The 22,761-nt window shown below is 41.9% G+C and overlaps 1 protein-coding gene across 1 annotated transcript in view; it reads right to left on the bottom strand.

The window, feature by feature from the left end:
- Window positions 1-5,132: 5,132 nt before the first annotated feature.
- Window positions 5,133-22,761, bottom strand: part of LOC145359467 (retinol dehydrogenase 13) — a 38,592-nt gene continuing 20,963 nt past the window's right edge. The window contains exons 4-7 of the mRNA XM_080214034.1: window positions 21,858-22,019; window positions 8,904-9,020; window positions 7,789-7,996; window positions 5,133-5,951 (exon numbers count right to left, since the gene is read on the bottom strand). Coding sequence (XP_080070160.1) covers window positions 5,822-5,951; window positions 7,789-7,996; window positions 8,904-9,020; window positions 21,858-22,019 — 617 coding nt within the window. The 3' untranslated portion in view covers window positions 5,133-5,821. The remainder of the gene's footprint in view (window positions 5,952-7,788; window positions 7,997-8,903; window positions 9,021-21,857; window positions 22,020-22,761) is intronic.

The following is a 22,761-nucleotide window of genomic DNA, read 5'->3' on the forward strand; positions in this document are numbered from 1 at the left end:
AATAAATGAGCTGCACTTTAGTGAACAAATGGGACGCACAGATTCACTGTCTAACCTCATATGTAAAGAATGGTTATTTGAGTCATAGAATCATACAGCGCAGAAAAGGTCCTTCAGCCCATCGAATCCACACAAACAGATTAGAAACACCTGAACTTCCACCTAATCCCGTCTGCCAGCACTTGGCCCATAGCATAACATAACATTCAGGGCTAAGTGCCAGATACTTCTTAAAGGTCGTAAGGCAACCGGCCTCCTTCACGCTTCTGGGAGCGCAATCCAGACTGTCACCAGCCTCTTGGTAAAAATGCTTTACCTCACATCACCCCTAAAGCCCCTGCCCCTCACCTTGAACCTATGTCCCCTCGTGACTGACCCTTCAACTAAGGGGAACAGTTGCTCCTCATCCAAACTGTCCATGCCCCTCATAATCTTGTACACCTCGATCAGGTTGTCCCTCAGTCTCCTCTGCTTCAACAAAAACAAACCAAGTCTACATAACCTCTCTTCATAACTGAAATGTTCCTTCCCAGGCAGCATCCTGGTAAATCTCCTCTGCACCCCCTCCAGTGCAATCACATCCTTCCAGTAATGTGGACAACGTGAACTGCACACAGTATTCCAGCTGTGGCCCCACCAAAGTTCTATACAACTCCAACATGACTTCCCTGCTTTTGTAATCTATGCCTCGATTGATAAAGTGTCCCATATGCCTTTTTCACCACCCTACTAACGCACGCTTCCATTTTCAGAGATCTGTGGACAAACAGGCTAAGGTCCCGTTGTCCCACAGAACATCCTAGTGTCGTACTATTATTGAACACTTTCTTGTTAAATTATTCCTTCCAAAGTGTATCACCTCACACTTTTCAAGGTTAAATACCATCTGCCACTTTTCTGCCCATTTGACTATTCCATCTACATCTTCTTGTAGCCCAAGACACTCCACCTCGCTGTTAACCACCCTTAACCATCTTTGTGGCATCTGTAAGCTTACTAATCCTATCCCCCACAGTCATCTATGTCATTTATATAAATGACAAATAAAAGGATAGCCAACCAGATCTCTGTGGTGCGTTACTGGACACTGGCTTCCAGACACTAAAGCAGCCTTTTGTCATCATTCTCTGCCTCCTACAACTGAGCCAATTTTGAATTCACTTTATCAAATTATCCTGTATCCTATGTGAATTTACCTCCTTTACAAGCCTCCTATGTGAGACATTGTCAAAGGCTTTGCCAAAATCCATATAAATTTCATCAACTGCACTACCCTCATTTACACACCTGGTCACCTCCTCAAAAAATCCCACCAAATGTTAGGCATGACCTCTCTCTGATGAAGCAATGCTGACTATCCCTGATCAAATTTTGCCTCTCCAAGTGGAGATAGATTCTCTCCATCAGAAGTTTCTCTAATAGTTTCCCTACCACTGACATGAGACTCACTGGTCTGTAGTTCCCTGGTTTATCTCTACAATCCTCCTTTAGTAGCAGAATCACATTAGCTGTTCTCCAGTCATCTGACAGCTTCCCCACAGCCAGAGAGGAATTGTCAGAGCCCCAGAAAACTCCTCCCTTGCCACTCACAGCAGCCTAGGGCACAATTCATCTGGACCTGGAGATTTATCCATTTTTAAGGATGCCAACACCTGTAAGACCTTGTCCTTCCCTATGTCAACTTGTTCAAGAATCTCAGTTTCTCTCCCTAAATTTCATACCATCGTCCTCATTCTCCTGGGTGAAGACAGATGTGAAGTATTCATTCAACACTCTACCAATGTCCTCTGGCTCCAACCACAGAATGCCCCCTTGGTCCCTAATGGGCCCCTTTCTTTCCCTGGTTATCCTTGTTCCATTGATATGTTTGTAGAATATCTTGGAATTTTCCTTATTTTTAACCAGCTGAAGCTTTCTCATATCCACTCTTTCCATCCCTAATTGCTTTCTTAAGTTCCACCCTGCACTTTCTATACCTTACTAATGCCACCACTGATTTGCTCCCCTTGTACTTTTTAAAAGCCATTCTTTTCTTTCTCATTGTATCCTGAATATTTTTGGTCCTCCATGGTTTTCTAGGCTTGTTCTTCCTACCTATCACTCTAGAGGGAACATGCTGGCCTTGCACCCTCCCCATTTCCTTTTTGAATGCCCCCCACTGCTCTTCTGTAGATTTTCCCATTAGTCGTTGTTCCCAGTCTGCCTTGGCTAGATCCCGTTTTATTTTACTAAAATCCACTCTTCCCCAATCCAAAACTTTTTTTTCTTGTAGTTTGGCTGTTTCCCTGTAGGCCAATACATCCACCATTGTGACATTACTGCCTTCAGATGGCACAGTGGATAGTACTTCTGCTGGGGACCCAGGTTCGATTCCCAGCTTGGGTCACAGTCTGTGTGGAGTTTGCATGTTTCTCCCAGTGTCTGCGTGGGTTTCATCCGGGTGGTCTGATTAACTCCCACAGTACAAAGTTGTGCTGGTTAGGTGAATTAGCCATGCTAAATTCTCCCTCAGTGTATCTGAACAGGTGCTGGAGTATGGCAACTAGGAGATTTTCGCAGTAATGTTATTGCAGTGTTAATGCAAGTCTAATTGTGACTAATAAATAAACTTTAGCTTTAAACTACACCACTTGTAAAGTAAAAAGACTCATTACCCAATCGAATAACTGCCATTTTCTTTCATTTTCAATGTTTTTATATTGGGTAAAAAGAAATATTCAAAGAAAATGAAAAACTGACAAAAAAAAGCAATATTTTTTCATGTCCAGATTCTGTTGTTTCCAAGGTACACAGAACAGCATCCCAGAGATTCTTCTTCAATTCCTGGAAACTATGGGCCAATTCCAGGAGTGTCGGCAACCCTAGTTATGGGGACGAAGGAGAGTGTGGCTGAAGAGAGAGATACAGACATAATGCAGTAACATGGAGGGATGAGGCAGGACTCTGGTTCCTCGCCCAAGTGTATATCTTATTGCAAACACTCAGCATGCATTACAAACTGTACAGCCTCCCTCATCAGCCTAAACACACACTTTGAACTAAAATTCATAAATTCATTAGAGCTCACAAGACTATTTAAAATTTGTGTCAAACCATCACACACCTAACCCAGGGCTATTAATGCAGAACACAGAATACAACATTTCAAACTCTAACTCTTTAAATGCAACTTTATTTTTGTTTGGAGATGAGATAATCCAAATGTTACATTAGCAATAAGAAAGACTATGACTAAAGACAAAGTCCACAGATCTAATTAAAGGCCTAGTTTACAAAATAAGAAAAATAGTTTTCATTTGAAATGCATGTTCTGGAAGATGCCAGGCCATGTTTTGGGCTGTGAGTTAAATGCTATCTAGAAGTTGACATGACAAAACTTCAGATTAAATTGACAATACACATAATCCTGCACACAAACACACTAAGCCAGAGAGTGTAAGAAATCAATTTCATACATTACAATTTTCCAACCAGCCCTTGCGATCAGGTTCGGGGCTTGGGAGATGGAGTCACAGAGTGTGACTCATATTTGCAAACTCAATTACTCTCACTCCTGAATCAGAAACACCAGCACTTTGGCAAGAGAATATTTTTCAGTTAAGAATGGTGACTCTTTCTCTACTCAAATACTAATCAGTCTTCTGCAGAATTATAAACTGGGAGTGAGAGATAAGCACAGGCTTTTGATAAAAGCAAGAAAGAAAGATTTGCATTTATATAGTACTTCTCACTATCTCAGAAAATTTCAGAACACTTCACAGTCAATGAAGTATTTTTGAAGTATAGTTATTGTTATAATGCAGGCAAACACTTCAGCCAATTTGTATACAGCAAGGCTCCAGAAACAGCAATCAGGTAGACGACCAGATTGTCTGTTTTCAAGAAATTTTGGTCACGGGGTAAACAGCAGCTGGAACATTCCCCTGCTTTTTAAGCGTAGTCACTGTATCAAACACAGCAATCAATTTGCACATTGCAAGATCCTACAAACAACAATGGAATGAATGGCCTGAAAATCTGTAAGATGCCTACTGGGTTATGTTGGTTGAGGGATGAATGTTGGTCCATTATGCTGTGCAGCACTCCCTCAGTACTACACTGGAGTAATGGGTTTGGTCAAGCATCTCCTGCTGCAGTGGGGCTTAAGCCCACCACCTCCTGGCTCAATGGCAAATGCTCTATCAACTAAGCCAAGGCTGCCTTTTTGAGCTGGGGCAAGGCAGTGTGCAGTAAGTGGATGAGGGAATGCAAATGTATTTCGGATTCCATTTTACAAAGTTGTATACTACTATCATTGTTCTATTTGTATTTTCATTTCCAGGTTGATAAATATTTTAATTAGCAGACTGCACTGACATGCTCTGGCCAGCAAGGATGCTCTACTTATAACATAGAAAGAAGGCTCACAACACCAGGTTAAAGTCCAACAGGTTTATTTGGTAGCACAAGCCACAAGCTTTCAGAGCGCTGCTCCTTCATCAGTTGAGTGGGAGTTCTGTTCACAAACAGGGCATATAAAGACACAAACTCAATTTAGAAGATAATGGTTGGAATGTGAGTCTTTACAGGTAATCAAGTCTTAAAGATACAGACAATGTGAGTGGAGCGAGGATTAAGCACAGGTAAAGAGATATGTATCGTCTCCACCCAGGACAATTAGAGAGATTTTGCAAGCCTAGGCAAGTCGTGAGGGCTACAGATAGTGTGACATGTAGCAAGATCCTGGTTGAGGCTGTGGAACTTGGCTATCAGTTTCTGCTCAGCGATTCTGCATTCTCGTGTACTGTGAAAGCCGCATTGGAGAATGCTCACCCGCAGATCAGAGGCTGAATGCCTGTGATGGTTTAAATGTTGCCCAACAGGAAGAGAACACTCTCACCTGATGATTGCGAGCTCGCACAATCGTTAAGCAGAAACTGATAGCCAAGTTCGCACACGAGGACAGCCTCAACCGGGATCTTGGGTTCATGTCACACTAGCTGTTTAACCCCCATGACTTGCCTGCGCTTGCAAAATCTCACTGTGACGACTGGAGACAATATACATCTCTTTAACCTGTGCTTAACCGTCTCTCCACTCACATTGTCTGTATCTTTAAGACTTGATTACCTGTAAAGACTCTCATTCCAACCATTATTTTGTAAATTGGGTTTGTGTCTTTGGTAGCTTGTGCTACCAAATAATCCTGTTGGACGTCTTACTGTGCTTACCCGAAACCAACACCAGTGTCTCCACATCATCCTACTTACAACATGACAGATTTCCACAGTGGTTTCCATTGTAAATTCCTGAATCCATGTTTATAATTGGAAAAGTTGACAAAGTTGGACTAAATGCCAAATGTTTAATTGAAGTCAGATGTTATAATTAACATCTAGTGTCATCTAGCTTACCTATGTCTGGGCAAATGCATTAGACACCAATTAAGTCAAACTCTATGCTACTCTTAAGGAATTGTTAATCAGCTTTGAGATTGCACATTGCAATGCTACCAAACTTTTTCATCTAAAATAAAAACCAGTGATAGATCAAACTTTGTATTTCCTGCTCCTACAGGCTGTGTTTGACATCAGTAACTGTCAGGAGAATTCATTAAATTCAATGAATTGTACTGTTTTGGAAGACATTAATAAATTTTATTTACCATTCCAAATTTCAAAATCCCTGCATAAGCCACAGCCCAAAACATCATAAAACCTTGACAACAGGATCAGTTCCAGATCTGGTGATCTCACATTTTAATTTGCTTAGAAACACCACTACACAATTGGATAAGAAATTTCAAGTAAGAATTATGAAAAAAAACTGGTAGATTAACGTCTCAGGATTCTGGAACGAAAAGTTGTTTTTTGGATTCATCAAGTCCAACCATCTTTTCACTGAGCTCCCACAGTCTCTTGGCAGCTTCATTATCTTTAGCTTGGGGGGCAACCTCTTTAGCAGCACAGTCACTGTCAGATATGAACAAGGTGTAATTAGTTCAGCTTATTGAGTTAACTGCATATAATCCACCAGGTGAGAAACTGCAAATAGGAAGATGTTGGCTTTGTTCAATTATGTAAATGGATCAATGGCAACTCAGCAGCCACCTTCTTCAATACAGAGAGACATAAAACAGGCTACCAACTTGCTATCAGTCAAAAAAATCAACCACAATATATTTTGCTTTTTTCTAAACCTTGTGGCTTTCATTCCTGGTGATATGGATGTGTCAGCTGAAGGGAAACACAAGTCTCTTGCTCACATCCATCAATTCTTTATTCTCTCAAATGAGGATCTTGTTCCCATTGTTGCATTTTCCCTTCATCCCTGAGCCCAACCCCTTCTCTGAGAGAGCTCAGACAGACTCAGCATTTTCTGCAGGAGAATTTACATCAGAGAATGCAGCTAAGATCCAACGCCACTGCTGGTGCAAACTCATAGGAATATTATAAAATAATACCATAATGAATTCCCATCTTGTACTGAATAAGCAGACCCCAGCCAGAAACAGTAATGATGGCATCAGTAGTCTCAAAGCCTCTTGGCTACGTCAGGGAGAAGTAACAGAGATTACGAAGCAAATATTCTCATGCTGTTTTGTGTACCTACAAATGTCAATAGTAAGACTCTCAGGAGGTGAGCTATAAATATTTGTGCATAGTACACTGTCACCATCTAGCCACATGACTATGTTCATGTACATTGTTCACTGTACTACAACACTTTTTGGTGTTTGGTGGACAGCACACTGGTTGGCACTGCTGCCTCACAGATACAGGGACCCGGGTTCAATTCCCAGCTTGGGTCACTCTGTGTGTGTATATATATATATGTGTGTGTGTGTGTGTGTGTGTGTGTGTGTGTGTGTGTGTGTGTGTGTGTGTAGTTTGAGTGTTCCCCATGTGTTTGCATGGGTTTCCTCGGTGTTCCAGTTTCCCCCCACACTCCATTGGCTGTGCTAAATTCTCCCTCAGTATCTGAACAGGCACCGGAGTGTGGCAACTAGAGGATTTTCACAGTAATCTCATTGCAGTGTTAATGTAAGCCTACTTGTGACTAATAAATAAACTTTACTTTTGGGCCACAAACTACTGCAGACTCGGTCCTGTTGCTTAGGGCAAGGTTTTCAATGGGGTCAATGTGATGTACTTTTAAACTCCAATGTAGCAGCAAATTGAAAGAAAGATGGATTTGCATTTATATAGCAGCTTTCACAACATCCCATGGTGCATCATAGGATATTTCAAGTGCGTTACAGCCAATGTAAATGATTGGAAGTGTAGTCACTGTTATAAAGTAGGAATGCACTCAAAATGCACACAGCAAGATCCCATAACCAGCAAGTTGACAATGGCCACATTGATTCTCAAGGATAAATTGTCTGGGACATTAGTGCGAATTCCATTGCTCTGCTTTGAGATAACACACCAAGATCTTTTACCTCCACCTGAGAGCAAATGGGGCCTCAATTCAGCATTATCCAAAAGAAAAGTACAGCACTGCACCAAATATTCAAGTCCCTGGTTGCGGACTTGAGCCCATGACCCATTGATTCAAAGGCAACAGTTTGACCCACTGACCCTTAGCTCACACTGCTGGACAGGTGATGGCCAGACTGTGAAAGGCCAGAGAGTTAGAAGTTGGAAATCATTTCTTTACTAGTTGCTTTACTGTTTAGCACATTAGTTGTGCTCATTGTCACAGAAATCCCAGCAAGGATGTGGAGAACTAAAATCTTCCACCAGGCATTTTCAACTGCATCACAAAACAGGCCAACGTGATGCCCAGTAAAAAATTTAACCTCACCTGAAGTATAGGCCACTAGTATTTTCCAATTCCTCAGCAACTGCACAATAGATGGTTGTCTGAGCTCCCTGCCACGGATTCTTAAAGGTGAGAACAGCTAAAGGTGCCAAAAGGATCTTCAACCATATCGATATAGTAGGGAAAAAATAACGCCCCAACTCAGTGTTCACTACTCCAGGGTGCAGACAATTGGTAGTTATTCCTGTGCCTAAAATTGAGGAAAATATAATTATAAACACATGTGGAATATACAAGCATTTTTAAAAAACATGTTTGCTGAAGAATGCTTCCTTAGCAATTATGATCATGCGGGCCTTTAAAACTGGTCAAACTTTGGCATCAATTGGAACAGTCATCATCAGGAAAGGAAATGGAAATGTTTGAAGCATTCTTCAGAGTTTGGGGTTAAACAACGCAAGTCAGGGTTGAATGAAATGAACACCTCAATTTTTGCATCTGAACAAATATGGACCTGGAGGACAAAATTCAAACAACACACTGCATATTCCAACAGAGATCCTTCAACATGGTAAGGGCAAAACATGTCAATTATTGAAGTTAATTATATCCTAAAGGCCACTAACTTAACTTCTTAGTAATCTGCTCCCTGGCCCCCTCATTTCATAACAAAGACTCTCAAAGAATTTATTTGAGCTTTTGAAGACAGTGTATAGAATTACAAAGTATTCACAATATAGAAACAGGCCATTTGGCCCAGCTGGTCCATGCCCATCTTTATGCTCATGATCCTCCCTTCACCCTTCTCCATCTAACCCCATCAACATTCCTTTCACCCTCATGTTTTTATCCCTCTGAATTTATCTCTGCAATTCACTTCCGTAGGCCTTTTGGTAGCAAATTTCGCATTCCCACTACTCTTTGGATAAATAAGATTTTCCTGAATTCTGTCATAGATTTAGTGACCACCTCATATTTATGGCCCTAGTTCTAGTCTTGTCCACAAATGGATACATCATCTCGGCATGTGCCCAATAAAACCTTTTCATGATCTTAAAGGCATTTATCAGATCATCTTTCAAGTCTTATTTATGGGAAGGGAGCCACAGCTTGTTTAATCTTTCCTGATAATTCTGGTTTCATTATGCAACACTCACCTTTTAATTTCTTTGCCAGTTCCTTGGTGAACAGGACATTGGCCAGCTTGCTCTGTTCGTAACTAATAGCAGGATTGTAGCAATTGTCCAAATTAATGTCATCAAAATGAATTTTCCCTGCATTTGAGAAAAGAATTAAAATAACCAGCAACCCACATGTTGCCTCAGTCACTGATGAAATTAAATCGTAAAATTGGTTGAAGAAGTGAATGGGTTCAGTTAATGCCGCAAATGAGTTAACAAAGTTAATTAGTTTAAAACATACATTTGGTAAAGTTATAATTTACTCTTCCTGCCAAAATGCACAATTTCCCACATTAAATCCCACTTGCCAGATCTTTGCTCACTCACTTAACCTATCTAGATCTTTTTGTAACCTTATGTCGTCTTCACAACTTACTTTTTCACCTATCTTTGTGTCATTAGCAAATTTGACAACCACCCTTCAACCCCTTCATCCAAGTCATTTAAACAAGTTAAGGTCCCAACACTGATCCCTGTGGCACACCACGTGTTATATCTTACCAACCTGAAAAAGACACATTTATGTCTACTTTCAGCTTCCCAATATCCAGCCAGCCAATCTTCTAACTGCGCCAATACCTTACTCCCTTTATCACAATCTTTTATTTTCCACAATAAACTATGATGTAGCACTTTATCAAATGCCTTTTGGAAATCTAAGTACAGTATATCCACCAGTTTCCCTTTATCCACAACATGTTACTTCTTCAAAGATAGTCAACAAATTGGCTAAACATGATTTCCTTTTCACAAAACTATGTTGACTCTGATTACCTTGAGCTTATCCAAGTATCCTGCTATAACTTTAATAATAGATTCTAAGATTTTCCCTCTGACAGATGTAAGGCTAACTGACTTAGTTTCCTACTTTCTGTCTCCCTCCCTTTTTGACTAACGGTGTTACATTTGCTATTTTCCAATCAAATGGAAGTTTCCCTGAATCTAGGGAGTTTTAGAAAATTAAAACCAATGCATCAACGATCTCACTAGATACTTCTTTCAAGCCCCTGGATGAAGTTCATCAGGACGCACGCACTTGTCAGCCCACAGTTCCAACTTTTCATTCAGTTCAATAAAAGCAAAACTACTGCAGATGCTGGAATCTGAAACTAAGAGAGAAAATGCTGGACTGTCTCAGCAGATCTGGCAGCATCTGTAAGGAGAGAAAAGAGCTAACGTTTCGAGTCCAGATGAGTCTTTGTCAAAGCTGAATTTATTCAGTACCACGTCTCTGGTGATTGCACTTTTCCCCAAGTTCCTTAGGAAGGACACAAAAAAAAGGATAATTACGAGCAAGTTAGCCTGACATGAGTAATGGGGAAGATGCTAAAGTCTATTATAAAAGACGGAACAGAACTTTGGAAAGCATTAACGGATTGCGGATTGGACAAAGGGTTAGTTTAAAATTTTAAAGTCTAATTAGTAGTGTCACAAGTAAGCTTACATTAACATTGCAATGAAGTTACTGTGAAAATCCCCTAGTCACCACACTCCAGCGCCTGTTCGGGTACACTGAAGGAGAATTTAGTATAGCCAATGCACCTAACTAGCATGTCTTTCGGACTTTGGGAAGAAACCAGAACACCTGGAGGAAACCCATGCAGTCATGGGGAGAACGTGCAGAATCCACACAGACAGTCACCCAAGCCAGGAATCGCACCCAAGTCCCTGGTGCTGTGAGGTAGTAGTGCTAACCACTATGCCACTGTGCTGCCCATAATGAAAGGCAAATCATGTTTAACAAATAAACTGGAGATTTTTGAGGATGTAACTCGTAGAATAGATTAGGAAGAACCAGTGGATGTGGCGTATTTGGACTTTCAGAACAGTTTTGATAACACCCCTCATAAGAGGTTAGTGATCAAAATTAAAGCACAATAGCATGGATCAAAAATTGGTTGAGACAAGAAACAGAGTGGGAATAAATAAGTCTTTACTAAGTGACAGGCAGTAACTAGCAAGCTAATGCAGGGGTCTGTGGTTGGGACCCGGCTGTTCAGAACATATGTAAATGACCTGGATAAGGGAACCCAAGTTTGCTGACATGAAACTCAGTAGAATTGTAAACTGTAAGGAGGACACAAGGAGGCTTCAAGGTGATTTAGACAAGTTGAGCGAGTAGGCAAACACATGGCAGATGCAGTGCAATGTGGCTAAATGTGAAGTTGTCCACTTCAGTGTGAAAAACAGAAAGGAAGAGTATTATTTAAGGGATGACATCTTGGGATGTATGGATAGAGTCAGAGGTTTACAGCATGGAAAGAGGCCCTTTGGCCCAACTTGTCCATGCCGTTCAGTTTTTACCATTAAGCTAATCCCAATTGTCCACCCATATCCTTCTTTACCCATCTTACCCATGTAACTGTCTAAATGCTTTTAAAAAGACAAAATTGTACCCACCTCTACTACTACCTCTGGAAGCTTATTCCAGACACTCACCACTCTGAAAAAATTGCTCCTCTGGACCCTTTTGTATCTCTCCCCTCTCACTTTAAACGTATGCCCTCTAGTTTTAGACTCCCCTACCTTTGGGAAAAGATATTGACCATCTACCTTATCTATGCTCCTAATTATTTTATAGACTTCTATAAGATCACTCCTCAGCCTCCAGAGAAAAAATTCCCGGTCTATCCAGTCTCTCCTCCTAACTCAAATCATCAAGTCCTGGCAGCATCCTAGTAAATCTTTTCTGCATTCCTAATTTAATAATATCCTTTTTGTAACAGTGTGACCAGAACTGTACAAAGCATTCCAAGTGTGGCCTTACTGGTGTCTTATACAACTTCAACATGATGCCCCAACTCCTGTATTCAAAGTTCTGACCAATGAGATCAAGCATGCCGAATGCCTCCTTCACCAACTTGTCCACCTGTGACTCCACTTTCAAAGAACTAGGATGTACAAAATGATCTGGGTGTCCTTGTACACCAGTCAATGAAAGTGGAGAGGCAGCTGCAGCAAGCAATTAGGAAGGTAAATGGTATGCTGGTCTTCATTGCGAGATGCGAGTTCAGAAGTAGGAATGTCTTACTGCATTTACAGTAAGAAATCTCAAAACACCAGGTTGAAGTCCAACAGGTTTATTTGGTAGCACAAGCCACAAGCTTTTGGAGCACTGTCCCTTCGTCAGGTGAGTGAGGAGTTGTGTTCACAAACAGAACATATATAGACAAACTCAATTTACAAGAAAATGGTTGGAATGCGAGTCTTTACAGGTAATCAAGTCTTAAAGGTACAGACAATGTGAGTGGAGAGAGGGTTAAGCACAGGTTAAAGAGATGTGTATTGTCTCCAGCCAGGACAGTTAGTGCGATTTTACAAGCCCAGGCAAGTCATGGGGGTTACATATCTGTGATAACGCAGAATCGCTGAGCAGAAACTGATGGCCAAGTTCCGCAACATGAGAATGGCCTCAACTAGGATCTTGGGTAATGTCACACTGTCCATAACCCCACAACTTGCCTGGGCTTGCAAAATCTCCTGGCTGGAGATAATAAATATCTTTTTTAACCCGTGCTCAACACTCTCTCCACTCAGTGTCTGTACCTTCAAGACTTGATTACCTGTAAAGATTCACATTCCAACCATTATCTTCTAAATTGAGTTTGTGTCTTTATATGCCCTGTTTGTGAACAGAACTCCCACTCAACTGATGAAGGAGCAACGCTCTGAAAGCTTGTGGCTTGTGCTACCAAATAAAACTGTTTGACTTTAACCTGGTGATGAGAGACTTCTTACTGTGCTTACTGCAGTCCAACACCAGCATTTCCACATCATTACTGCACTGAAACAGGGCGTTGGTGAAACCACAACTAGAAGACTGAATGCAGTTTTGGTCTTCCTGCTTAAGAAAAGATACACTTGCCATACAAAGAGTGCAGGCTGATAGTTTAGAAGGATGAGAGGGTACCTGTCTGAGACATATAAAATTCTAAAGGGCTGGACAGACTAGATGCAAGGGGGATGTTTTCCCTGGTTGGGGAATCTAAATCCAGGGACACAGTCTCAGATGTAGAAAATTTAGGGCTGTGAAAAGGAAAGATGACTTCACTCAAAAAGGGTAGCGAACCTGTGGAATTCTCTACCAGAGAAAGTTGTGGAACCAATGCATTTGAGAAAAAGATACATTCTTAGATTTTAATGGGGAGAAAACAAGAGTATGGCATTGAAATAGAGGATCAGCCATGATCATATTGAATGGCAGAACAGGTTTGAAGGCCCGAATGGCCAACTCCTGTTCCTAATTTCAATGACTTCTACTTCCTGGTTAATAGCTGCTTCTGGGATGTTATTTATATCACCCATAGTTGAGACTGATGCAAAATACCTGTTCCATTCACCTGCCATTTCCTGGCTGTCCATTATCAATTCTTCAGACTCACTTTCTATAGGAACAATGCTCCCTTTATTAACTGGTTTCTTTTTGAAATCTGGCTAGCTTTCTCTCAGTCTAATTTTTCTCTAATTAATCTTTTAGCCATTCTTTGTTGTTCTCTATATTCTGTCCAATCTTCTGACCTTCCATCTATCTTTGTAAATTTTATGCTTTTTCTGACAATAATTTTGACCTTTCTAGACTCACAATTAGTGGGTCCACCCCCTGGAATTTTTTTCTCACTCACTGGAATACATCTATTCTGTGTATTCTGAAATGTCCCCTTAAATGCATCTCTACTGACCTATCCATTTTTTATTCATTTGTGGGACATGGATGTCGCTGGCTGGCCAGCAATTAGTTGCCCTTGAGAAGGTAGTGGTGAGCTGCCTTCTTGAATCGCTACAGTCCATGTTCTGTGGCTTGTCACATTATGCCCTTAAGGGGGGAATTCCAGCATTTAGACCTAGCAACTGCGAAGGAAGGCGATATATTTCCAAGTCAGGATGGTGAGTGGCTTGGAAGGGAACTTGCAGGTGTTAGTGTTCCCGTTTAATTGCTGCCCTTGTTCTTCTAGATGGAAGTGGTCATGGGTTTGGAAGGTGCTGTCTATGGACCTTTGGCGAATTGCTGCAGTGCATCTTGTAGATAGTACACACGGCTGCTATTGAGCGTGGTGGTGGAGGGAGTGGGTATTTGTGGATGGGGTGCCAATTAAGCAGGCTGTTTTATCCTGGATGGTGTCAAGCTTCTTGAGTGTTGTTGGAGCTGCACCCATCCAGGCAAGTGGGGAGTATTCCATCACACTCCTGACTTATGCCTTGTAGATGATGAATAGGCTCAATCTGCCAATTCACTTTAGTGAGTTCTGCTTTCATGTCCTCACAACAGCACTTATTTAAGCTTAAAAACCAGTCTCAGACCCACTCCTCTTTCCCTCAAACTGAATGAAAAGTTTTCACATTATGATCATTGCTTTGTAGGGGCACCTTCACCATAAGGTCATTAACTACTCCCACCTAGTTGCACAATACCAGGTCTGTACAGCTTACTCTCCGGTTGATCCAGAACATGCAGTTCTGAGAAACCATTCTGGCAACATTCTATGAACTAATTCAATGAATCTCATTAATGGACAGGACAGATGACCAAATACAGGACATTGACTGGACTATGCCCTGCATTATCAGAGCAAGTATCACCCCCACGGGATAGATGGGAAGGGAAAACCAATGAATTAAGTCCAAAACGCATAGGAGAGAGTACAGAAGAGGTTTACAAGAATGGTTCCAGGGAGGAGAAACTTCATTACAAAGTTAGATTGCAGAGGTTGGGACTGTTCTCCTTGGAGAGAAGGTGGCTAAGAGGAGATGTGATAGAGAGACGTTCAAAATCATGACAGATTAGACAGTGGATAGGGAGAAACTGTTTCTACTCTTGAGGGGGCAGAGTGTTAAAGTGATTTGCAGAAGAAGCAAATACAATTCAAGAAATCTTTTTCACACAATGTGGGGTTCAGGTCTGGAAGGCACGGGCTGGAAAGGTGGTGGTGGCAGGTTCAACTGATGCATTCAAGAGAGTATTTGAATTGGAACAATATGCAGGGGAATAACAACAATTGTAATGCTTGTTTGGAGAGTTGGTGCAGTCACAATGGGCCAAATTGTCTCCTTCTGCACCATAACAATTCTGTGAAGCATTTTAGGGACAGGCTTAGGTAACAATTAATCAGATGAAAATCTTGTTTCTCTTACAGGAAGCTCCAGATAATTTACAAACACCTCATAGGTGCCTTAGTGTGATAGCAATCTCATCCAAGTCCAATTGGGCAACACAACAGCTCAGTGACTATCACTGTTTGCTGTGCAGATACATGGATTTGGGTCAGTGTCTGTGGGACTTTGCGCATTCTCCCCGTGCTTGCATGGGTTTTCTCTGGATGCTCCAGCTTCCTCCCACACCCCAAAGATGTGCTCTTAGGCTGACTGGTGTAACAAATTGTCCCTAAATTAGTGGAATGCCATAAGCATAGACAAGGGTCATGGGTGGAGAGGGGACTCAATGTTAAAATGGCGACGCAGGCTCCTTGGGCCGAAGGGCCTGTTTCCTGTGCTGTGTTGTTCTTTGTTCTAAGTCAAAGGATTGCAAGCTTAAGCCCACTCCAATGGCTTGAGCAAAGCCCAGGGTGATACTCTCAGTCCCAGTACTTAAGCATTGCTGCACTGAGGGGCCAGCTTGTTGGAATAATGTTAAAATCAAGTTCCTGTCTGGCCTCTCATGGACCCAAAAGATCACAACACTATTTCAAAGAGGAGCACAATAAAAAGTGTCCAGGGAGCACTGCAGATAACACAAGCCTGTCCCTTGATATAATGATAGAAAACAAGATTTAGAAGAGGTTTTTTTTTATTCATTCATGAGACATGGGTATCGCTGGCCTGCCAGCACTTATTGCCCATCCCTAGTTGCTTGAGGGCAGTTGAGAGTCAACCACATTGCTGTGGTTCTGGTATCACATGCAGGCCAGACCAGGTAAAGGACCCAGATAAAGGCAAATTATTACTGCAGGTGCTAGAATCTGAAACAAAAACAGAAAATACTGGAGAAACTCAGCAAGTCTGATGCATCCGTGGAGAGAGGACAGAGCCAACGTTTGGAGTCTGGATGACTCTTCGTCAGGCAAGGACGGCAGATTTTGTTCCCTAAAGGATATTAACGAACCAGATAGGTTTTTACGACAATCAACAATGGTTTCATGGTCATCAGTAGATTCTTAATTCCAGACCTTTTTTTCTTGAATTCAAATTCTGCCATCTGCGGCAATGGGATTTGAACCTGGGTCCCCAGAACATTAGCTGAGTTTCTGGATTAATAATCTACTGATAACACCACTGGGCCTTTGCCTCCCTGGCAGCTCTGGGAATTTCGAGACTTGTACTTACTGCTCCCATGGATCAATACAAAAGACAAAATATTTTCCATGTTTTACAGCAAAAGATACATGCTTCGAAATGATTCTTCAGGACACCTTAACATACTGGAGAAATTCTCTCAAGCCTCACTGGAAAGGAGATTCTCAAAACCCTCACTCCCTGAAAAGGAGACCACACAGCACAAAACTCAAATACATCTCTGACTGTGCCCCAATCATTGGTTCTCTCTTCCTTAACTGTACAGGAGTTGGAGGCTTTTAATTAAACAATAAAGTAGGCTTCGGAGTTCATTTACTAGATTCACTTAAAGTTGTAGTTTAATCTCTAGGACACAAGAGAGCAGAGATTTTTCATTACTGGAAGCTAAGGTAATGAGAGCAGAGAGTGTACTGGAAAGAAATTGCAGCTGGTATCAAGGGTATGAGCAAAGGTTTATTTAATAAGTACATCAAGAGAAAGTTTTGAGCAGGAGGTGGACCGATTATCAGAAGGTAAGAAACAGGAGCAGGAGTGGATCATACTGGCCCTTCCTGGCTGCTCACCATTCAATGAGGTCATGACTGACCTTTAGCTTCAACTCCACTTTCCTGCCCCATTACCTGTTTCACATCTAGTGATCTCAGCCATGAATATACTAAACCCATAGCTGTCTGGGATTAAGGATTTCAAAATTACAACTCTCCGAGAGAAGACATTTATCCTCATTTCAATCCAAAATGGTCCACTTCTTAGCCTGAGGCTATGCTCCCTGGTTCCAGATTCTCCAATCAAGGGAAAAAGTCTGAGTTTCTACCCTGTCCAGCCCTTTCAGAACTTTAGACATCTCAGTGAGACCAATCTCCAGAAATATAGGCCATCTCAGTCTCTCCTTACATGTACAATTTAGTAAACCTTCATGCACATCTACTCCCACTCCACCTCCCCCAGAAAATATATCCGCCCTTATGCAGGGAAACCAAAACTGTGCAAAGTGCCCCAGGTGTGGTCTCACCTTATTCCATACAATTGGAGGAAGATTTCCTTAGCCTTATATTCCAACTTCCTTGCAATAAAGACTGACATAAACTCATATATAAACTCATATATAAACTCATAAACTCATATGTAATGAGGCGGGTAGAATTAGGGACCTTGCGGTGAAGGATCCTCTTGGAGAGAGTGATCATTGTATGGTGGTGTTTCTGGTGCAGATGGAGGAGGAGAAAGTGGGTTCCCGGACACGCGTCCTTTGTTTGAATAGAGGGGAGTACGGTAGGATGAGAGAAGAATTGGCGAATGTGGACTGGGGGAGTGCATTGGAGGGAGGGTCTGCTGAGGAGCAGTGGAGGATCTTTAAGGAGATCTTTCTTGGTGCCCAGCAGAAATTTATTCCGATGGTCAAAAAGGACTGTAGGAGGAGAGGTAATAAGCCGTGGATAACAAAGGAGGTGAAGGAAAGTGTTAAATTAAAAGCGGAGGAATTTAGAGTAGCTAAGAGTAGTGGGCGAGAAGAGGATTGGGAGAGGTTTAAATGTCAACAAAGATTGACAAAGAAGTTGATAAAGGAGGGTAGGAGAAACTATGAAGCTGGGCTAGCGCTTAATATAAAAAAGGATAGCAAGAGTTTTTATAAATATATAAAAAGGAAGAGGCTGGCTAGGGTGAACGTTGGTCCTTTAGAGGATGAGAAAGGGGACCTAGTGGTAGGGGATGGGGATATGGCTAAGGTATTGAATAACTTTTTTGTTTCTGTCTTCACGGAGGAGGACGTGAATAATTTGCCGGGTGTTAGCGATGGAAAGGTGGTAGGACTGGAGGGTCTTAATGACATTACTGTTACTAGAGAGGCGGTGCTCGACAGACTGGAGGGGCTGATTGTGGACAAGTCCCCAGGACCGGATGGAATGCATCCAAGGGTTCTGAAAGAAATGGCGGAGGTTATAGTGGATGCATTGGTTGTTATTTTCCAGACATCGCTGGACTCCGGGGAAGTGCCGGAAGATTGGAAAACGACTAATGTTACGCCGTTGTTTAAGAAGGGTGCCAGGCAAAAGGCAGGGAATTATAGGCCGGTTAGTTTAACGTCTGTGGTAGGTAAAATGTTAGAATCCGTCATTAAGGAGGAAATTGCGAGGCATCTTGAAGGCAATTGCTTGATAGAGCAGACGCAGCATGGTTTCATTAAAGGGAAGTCGTGTCTGACAAATTTACTGGAGTTCTATGAGGATGTGTCTAGGGCGGTCGATAGAGGAGATCCGGTGGATGTGGTCTTTCTGGATTTTCAGAAGGCGTTTGACAAAGTACCTCATAAGAGGTTATTGCAGAAGGTCAGGGGACTTGGAGTTGGGGGTAGGGTGTTAGCGTGGATAGAGGATTGGTTGTCAAATAGGAGGCAGAGAGTGGGGGTCAACGGGTGCTATTCGGATTGGCGGATGGTGACTAGTGGAGTGCCCCAGGGGTCGGTGCTGGGGCCTCAGCTTTTTACCATTTATGTAGATGATCTGGAGGAGGGAACCGAGTGTAGGGTGTCGAAATTTGCAGATGACACCAAGATTGGGGGAACGGCAAATTGTGCGGAGGGTGTGGAGAGTCTGCAGAAGGATCTAGATAGGCTGGGCGAATGGGCCAGGAAATGGCAAATGGAATTTAATGTTGGCAAGTGTGAGATGGTCCACTTAGGTAGGAAGAATGGTAGGAAGGACTATTACTTACGGGGCGAAAAACTGCAGCAGGCGACGGTGCAGAGGGACCTCGGGGTCCTTGTGCATGAGTCGCAAAAATCCAGCTTGCAGGTGCAGCAGGTGGTCAGGAAGGCGAATGGGATGCTGGCCTTCATAGCGAAGGGGATTGAATATAAAAGTAAGGAGGTCTTGCTGCAGCTGTATAGGGCATTGGTGAGGCCGCAGCTGGAGTACTGTGTGCAGTTTTGGGCACCGCACCTGCGCAAAGATATTTTGGCCTTGGAGGGAGTGCAGAGGAGGTTTACTAGGCTGATACCGGAGTTGAGGGGGTTGAGCTATGAGGAGAGGCTGAATAAACTAGGCTTGTACTCGTTGGAGTTTAGAAGAATGAGGGGAGATCTCATTGAGACGTATAAGATGATGAATGGGATGGATAGGATAGAGGTGGAGAGACTCTTCCCGCTGAAAAAAGACAGTAGGACTAGGGGGCACAGCCTCAAGATAAAGGGGGGGCGTTTTAGAACGGAGTTGAGGAGGAACTTCTTCACTCAAAGGGTGGTGAATCTCTGGAATTCTCTACCCATTGAAGTGGTGGAGGCTGCCTCGCTAAATATTTTCAAGAAGCGGGTTGATGGGTTTTTGATAAGAGAGGGGATTAAGGGTTATGGGGAGAGGGCCGGAAAGTGGAACTGAGCCACGACAGATCAGCCATGATCTTATTGAATGGCGGGGCAGGCTCGAAGGGCCAGATGGCCTACTCCTGCTCCTATTTCTTATGTTCTTATAAACTTGCTTTCCTAATTGTTTCCTGTACCTTTATATTAACTCACGTTAAATGTACAAAGACATCCAGATCCTTTTGAAAATATTCACCATTTCTATGCTTCATCCCAAATTGGATAATTTCACACTTTCTCACATCATAGTCCATCTGCCAACTTACTGAAATCTATCTATATTCCTCTGCAGCCTCTTTGTTTATGGCCTCCTGACAGATACATAACATTTGGCTTCATCAATTAAATCATTGATATAGATTGTAAATAACTAAGACACAAGCACTGATCCTTGCAGTAACCTACTAGTTACAACCCAAAAATGACCTGTTTATGAGTGTTCTCTTTTTTGATGTTGATATGCCGGTGTTGGACTGGGGTAAACACAGTAAAAAGTCTGACAACACCAGGTTTAAGTCCAACCGATTTATTTGATAGTACACTCACTAGCTTTCGGGGTTAGTCCCTTCGTCAGGTGAATGGAGAGTTCTGGCCTCAGACAGAGCATATAAAGCACAGACAGTTTACAGATTACTGATTAGAATGCAAATCTTTACACCTAACCTGCTGTTTAAGTCTTAAAGTGACCGACAATGTGAGTGGAAAGAGCACTGATCACAGGTTAAAGAGATGTGTATTGTCTCCAGGCAGTACAGTAAGTGAGGTTTTGCAAACCCTGGCAAGTCACGGGGGTTACAGACCATCTGTAACCCCGTGACTTGCCAGGGTTTGCAAAACCTCACTTACTGTACTGTCTGGAGACAATACACATCTCTTTAACCTGTGATCAGTGCTCCTTCCACTCACATTGTCGGTCACTTTAAGACTTAAACAGCAGGTTAGGTGTAAAGATTCGCATTCTAATCAGTAATCTGTAAACTGTCTGTGCTTTATATGCTCTGTCTGAGGCCAGAACTCTCCATTCACCTGACGAAGGGACTAACCCCGAAAGCTAGTGAGTGTACTATCAAATAAATCGGTTGGACTTAAACCTGGTGTTGTGAGACTTTTTACTGTGTTCTCTTTTTTGCCTGCTAACCAACCCAAAGCTACACTAATTATTCCCCATTTGTTCTACGTCGTTGAGTCAAACCTCTTGTTTTGTACCTTATTGAAAACTTTTTGAAAATACAACATGTACTGATTCCCCTTTATTTATCCTGCTGGTTACCTTCAAAAAAACACACGTTTGTCAACATGATTTTCCTTTCATAAGATCACTGACTCTGAAAATCTTAAACTGATTTGGAAAAGTGCCCTGTTACCACACCTCTAATGGTTGACTCTAGCATTTCCTTACCGTTGATTCCTTAGGAACAAGACCCCAACTCTTCCTCGGTTTGTTGTGTTCTAAAGCCCGAGTATGTGCAATTCAAAAAAAATGAAATAAAGCTCACCATCATTCCAAACATTGAATTATTTTATTCTCAAATCCTACTGTTGCTGTGACAAGAATACTTAGGTAAAGCTAGTAAAATCATATCAGAAATAACCTCTTAAATAAAAAAGTGGCTGAATCCAACCCTGAAGAAAATTAAACCCTCACTTGGAATATCCAGGCATGTCCCAGGAGGATTCTCTTAAAGAGTTTTAAAAGATGCACCTTAGCGCCATCTTTACTCTAAATTCCAATAGTGATTCCTGTAGTCTTTTCAATTGGTGCGTTTAGCTCCAGCACATCAGCAGCCTGTAGATTATTCCACCATCCCAGCAGGTCAGTTTTATAAGAGTCAATCTAGCTGATTTATTGTGTCCTGTGATATATTTTTACAAGGTCTCTGATCTTACTATTCACCTTTGTGCTTTCGCAGCTCTCTCCTTCCCATCTTTGCTGGGTTACAATTCCAGAGATACCCCGTTCCCTTATGCAGCCAAAGTGGCCATTACTTTGGGTGGAGTTTAACAGTGACAGTTAGCAGATAGGCTGTTCAACCAAAGGCGACATCACAGCTGAAGCAGATCCAACGCACCACCAGTACATCCCACGTTCTTATTAAATCAGGATTTGTTGAATACTGATGCAGAGCATGGTTTATTTCCACATCCCACCTCCCAAAACGCCAGCTATAAACATCTGGCTTCTGTCTCCAAGATCAGCTAAATAAGAAGGGTTGGAGAAACATAAAATTTTCCTGTTCTATAAGGTTCAGCCATGCATTGCGCACTGCAATCAGACACAGACTTACCGCGAACATGCGCCAAACTGGACACAGTCACAATCCGACTGGGTGCAGACTTTTTCAGTAAGTCCAGCAGGAGGTTGGTCAGCAGAAAATGACCCAGATGATTGACTCCAAACTGCATCTCAAAGCCATCCTCAGTCTTCCACTTGGGGCATCTCATGATACCTGGAGGTGCCAACACAAAAGGTCACATGAGCTCAATGAGAAAATGCATTCTGAGCACCAGTGAAGCAGCATGAATTCTGAAACAAAATGCACGTTAGATTTGAACTGCACCGACCACGTGTGCAGAATTGTTTCACATCAAATCAGAAGGAACAAAAACCAAATGGCAATATGGTATTTTAAAGAAAGCTTGAGCTGTGGGCTCTCGACAGTGTATAGAAAGACTGCAAAATCGTCACAGAGTGTTACATTCATCAGATAATGTGTTAAACTGAGGCTATCTTCTCAAGCAGATATAAAAGATCTTATGATGCCATTAGAAGAGTAATGCAGTCCTAATGTCCCATCTACTATATGAACTTCAATCAATGTCATTAAAATTGAAGATCCGGTCATTTTTCTCATGGGGAGACTGTGTTGTGCATTAATTATTATTGGCCTAGATTTTGCAGCAGTAATGAGAGCAAAGCTGTCACAATTAATGAGGTGTAACTGGGGTTTTGATAGTGAAATAAATTCATCATTAATGCTGAAAAATCTCTCTGGCTCCGTTATTTGTAGAATGTCAAATTTTCCCATCATGATAAAAAAATCATATTTTTAAAATAATTACATACGAAATTTTAACTTCTACTCTAATGTCATGTGCATGTCCCAATCACTTACTTCGCTCTTTGTAAAATTTAAAATTAAAACTAAAGGATAAGTTATATAGAAGGAGAGGCTGGATAGACTGCGACTT

Source organism: Carcharhinus amblyrhynchos, chromosome 28 (genome assembly GCF_965287045.1).
Source record: "Carcharhinus amblyrhynchos chromosome 28, sCarAmb.v2.hapA, whole genome shotgun sequence".
NCBI lineage: Eukaryota > Metazoa > Chordata > Chondrichthyes > Carcharhiniformes > Carcharhinidae > Carcharhinus > Carcharhinus amblyrhynchos.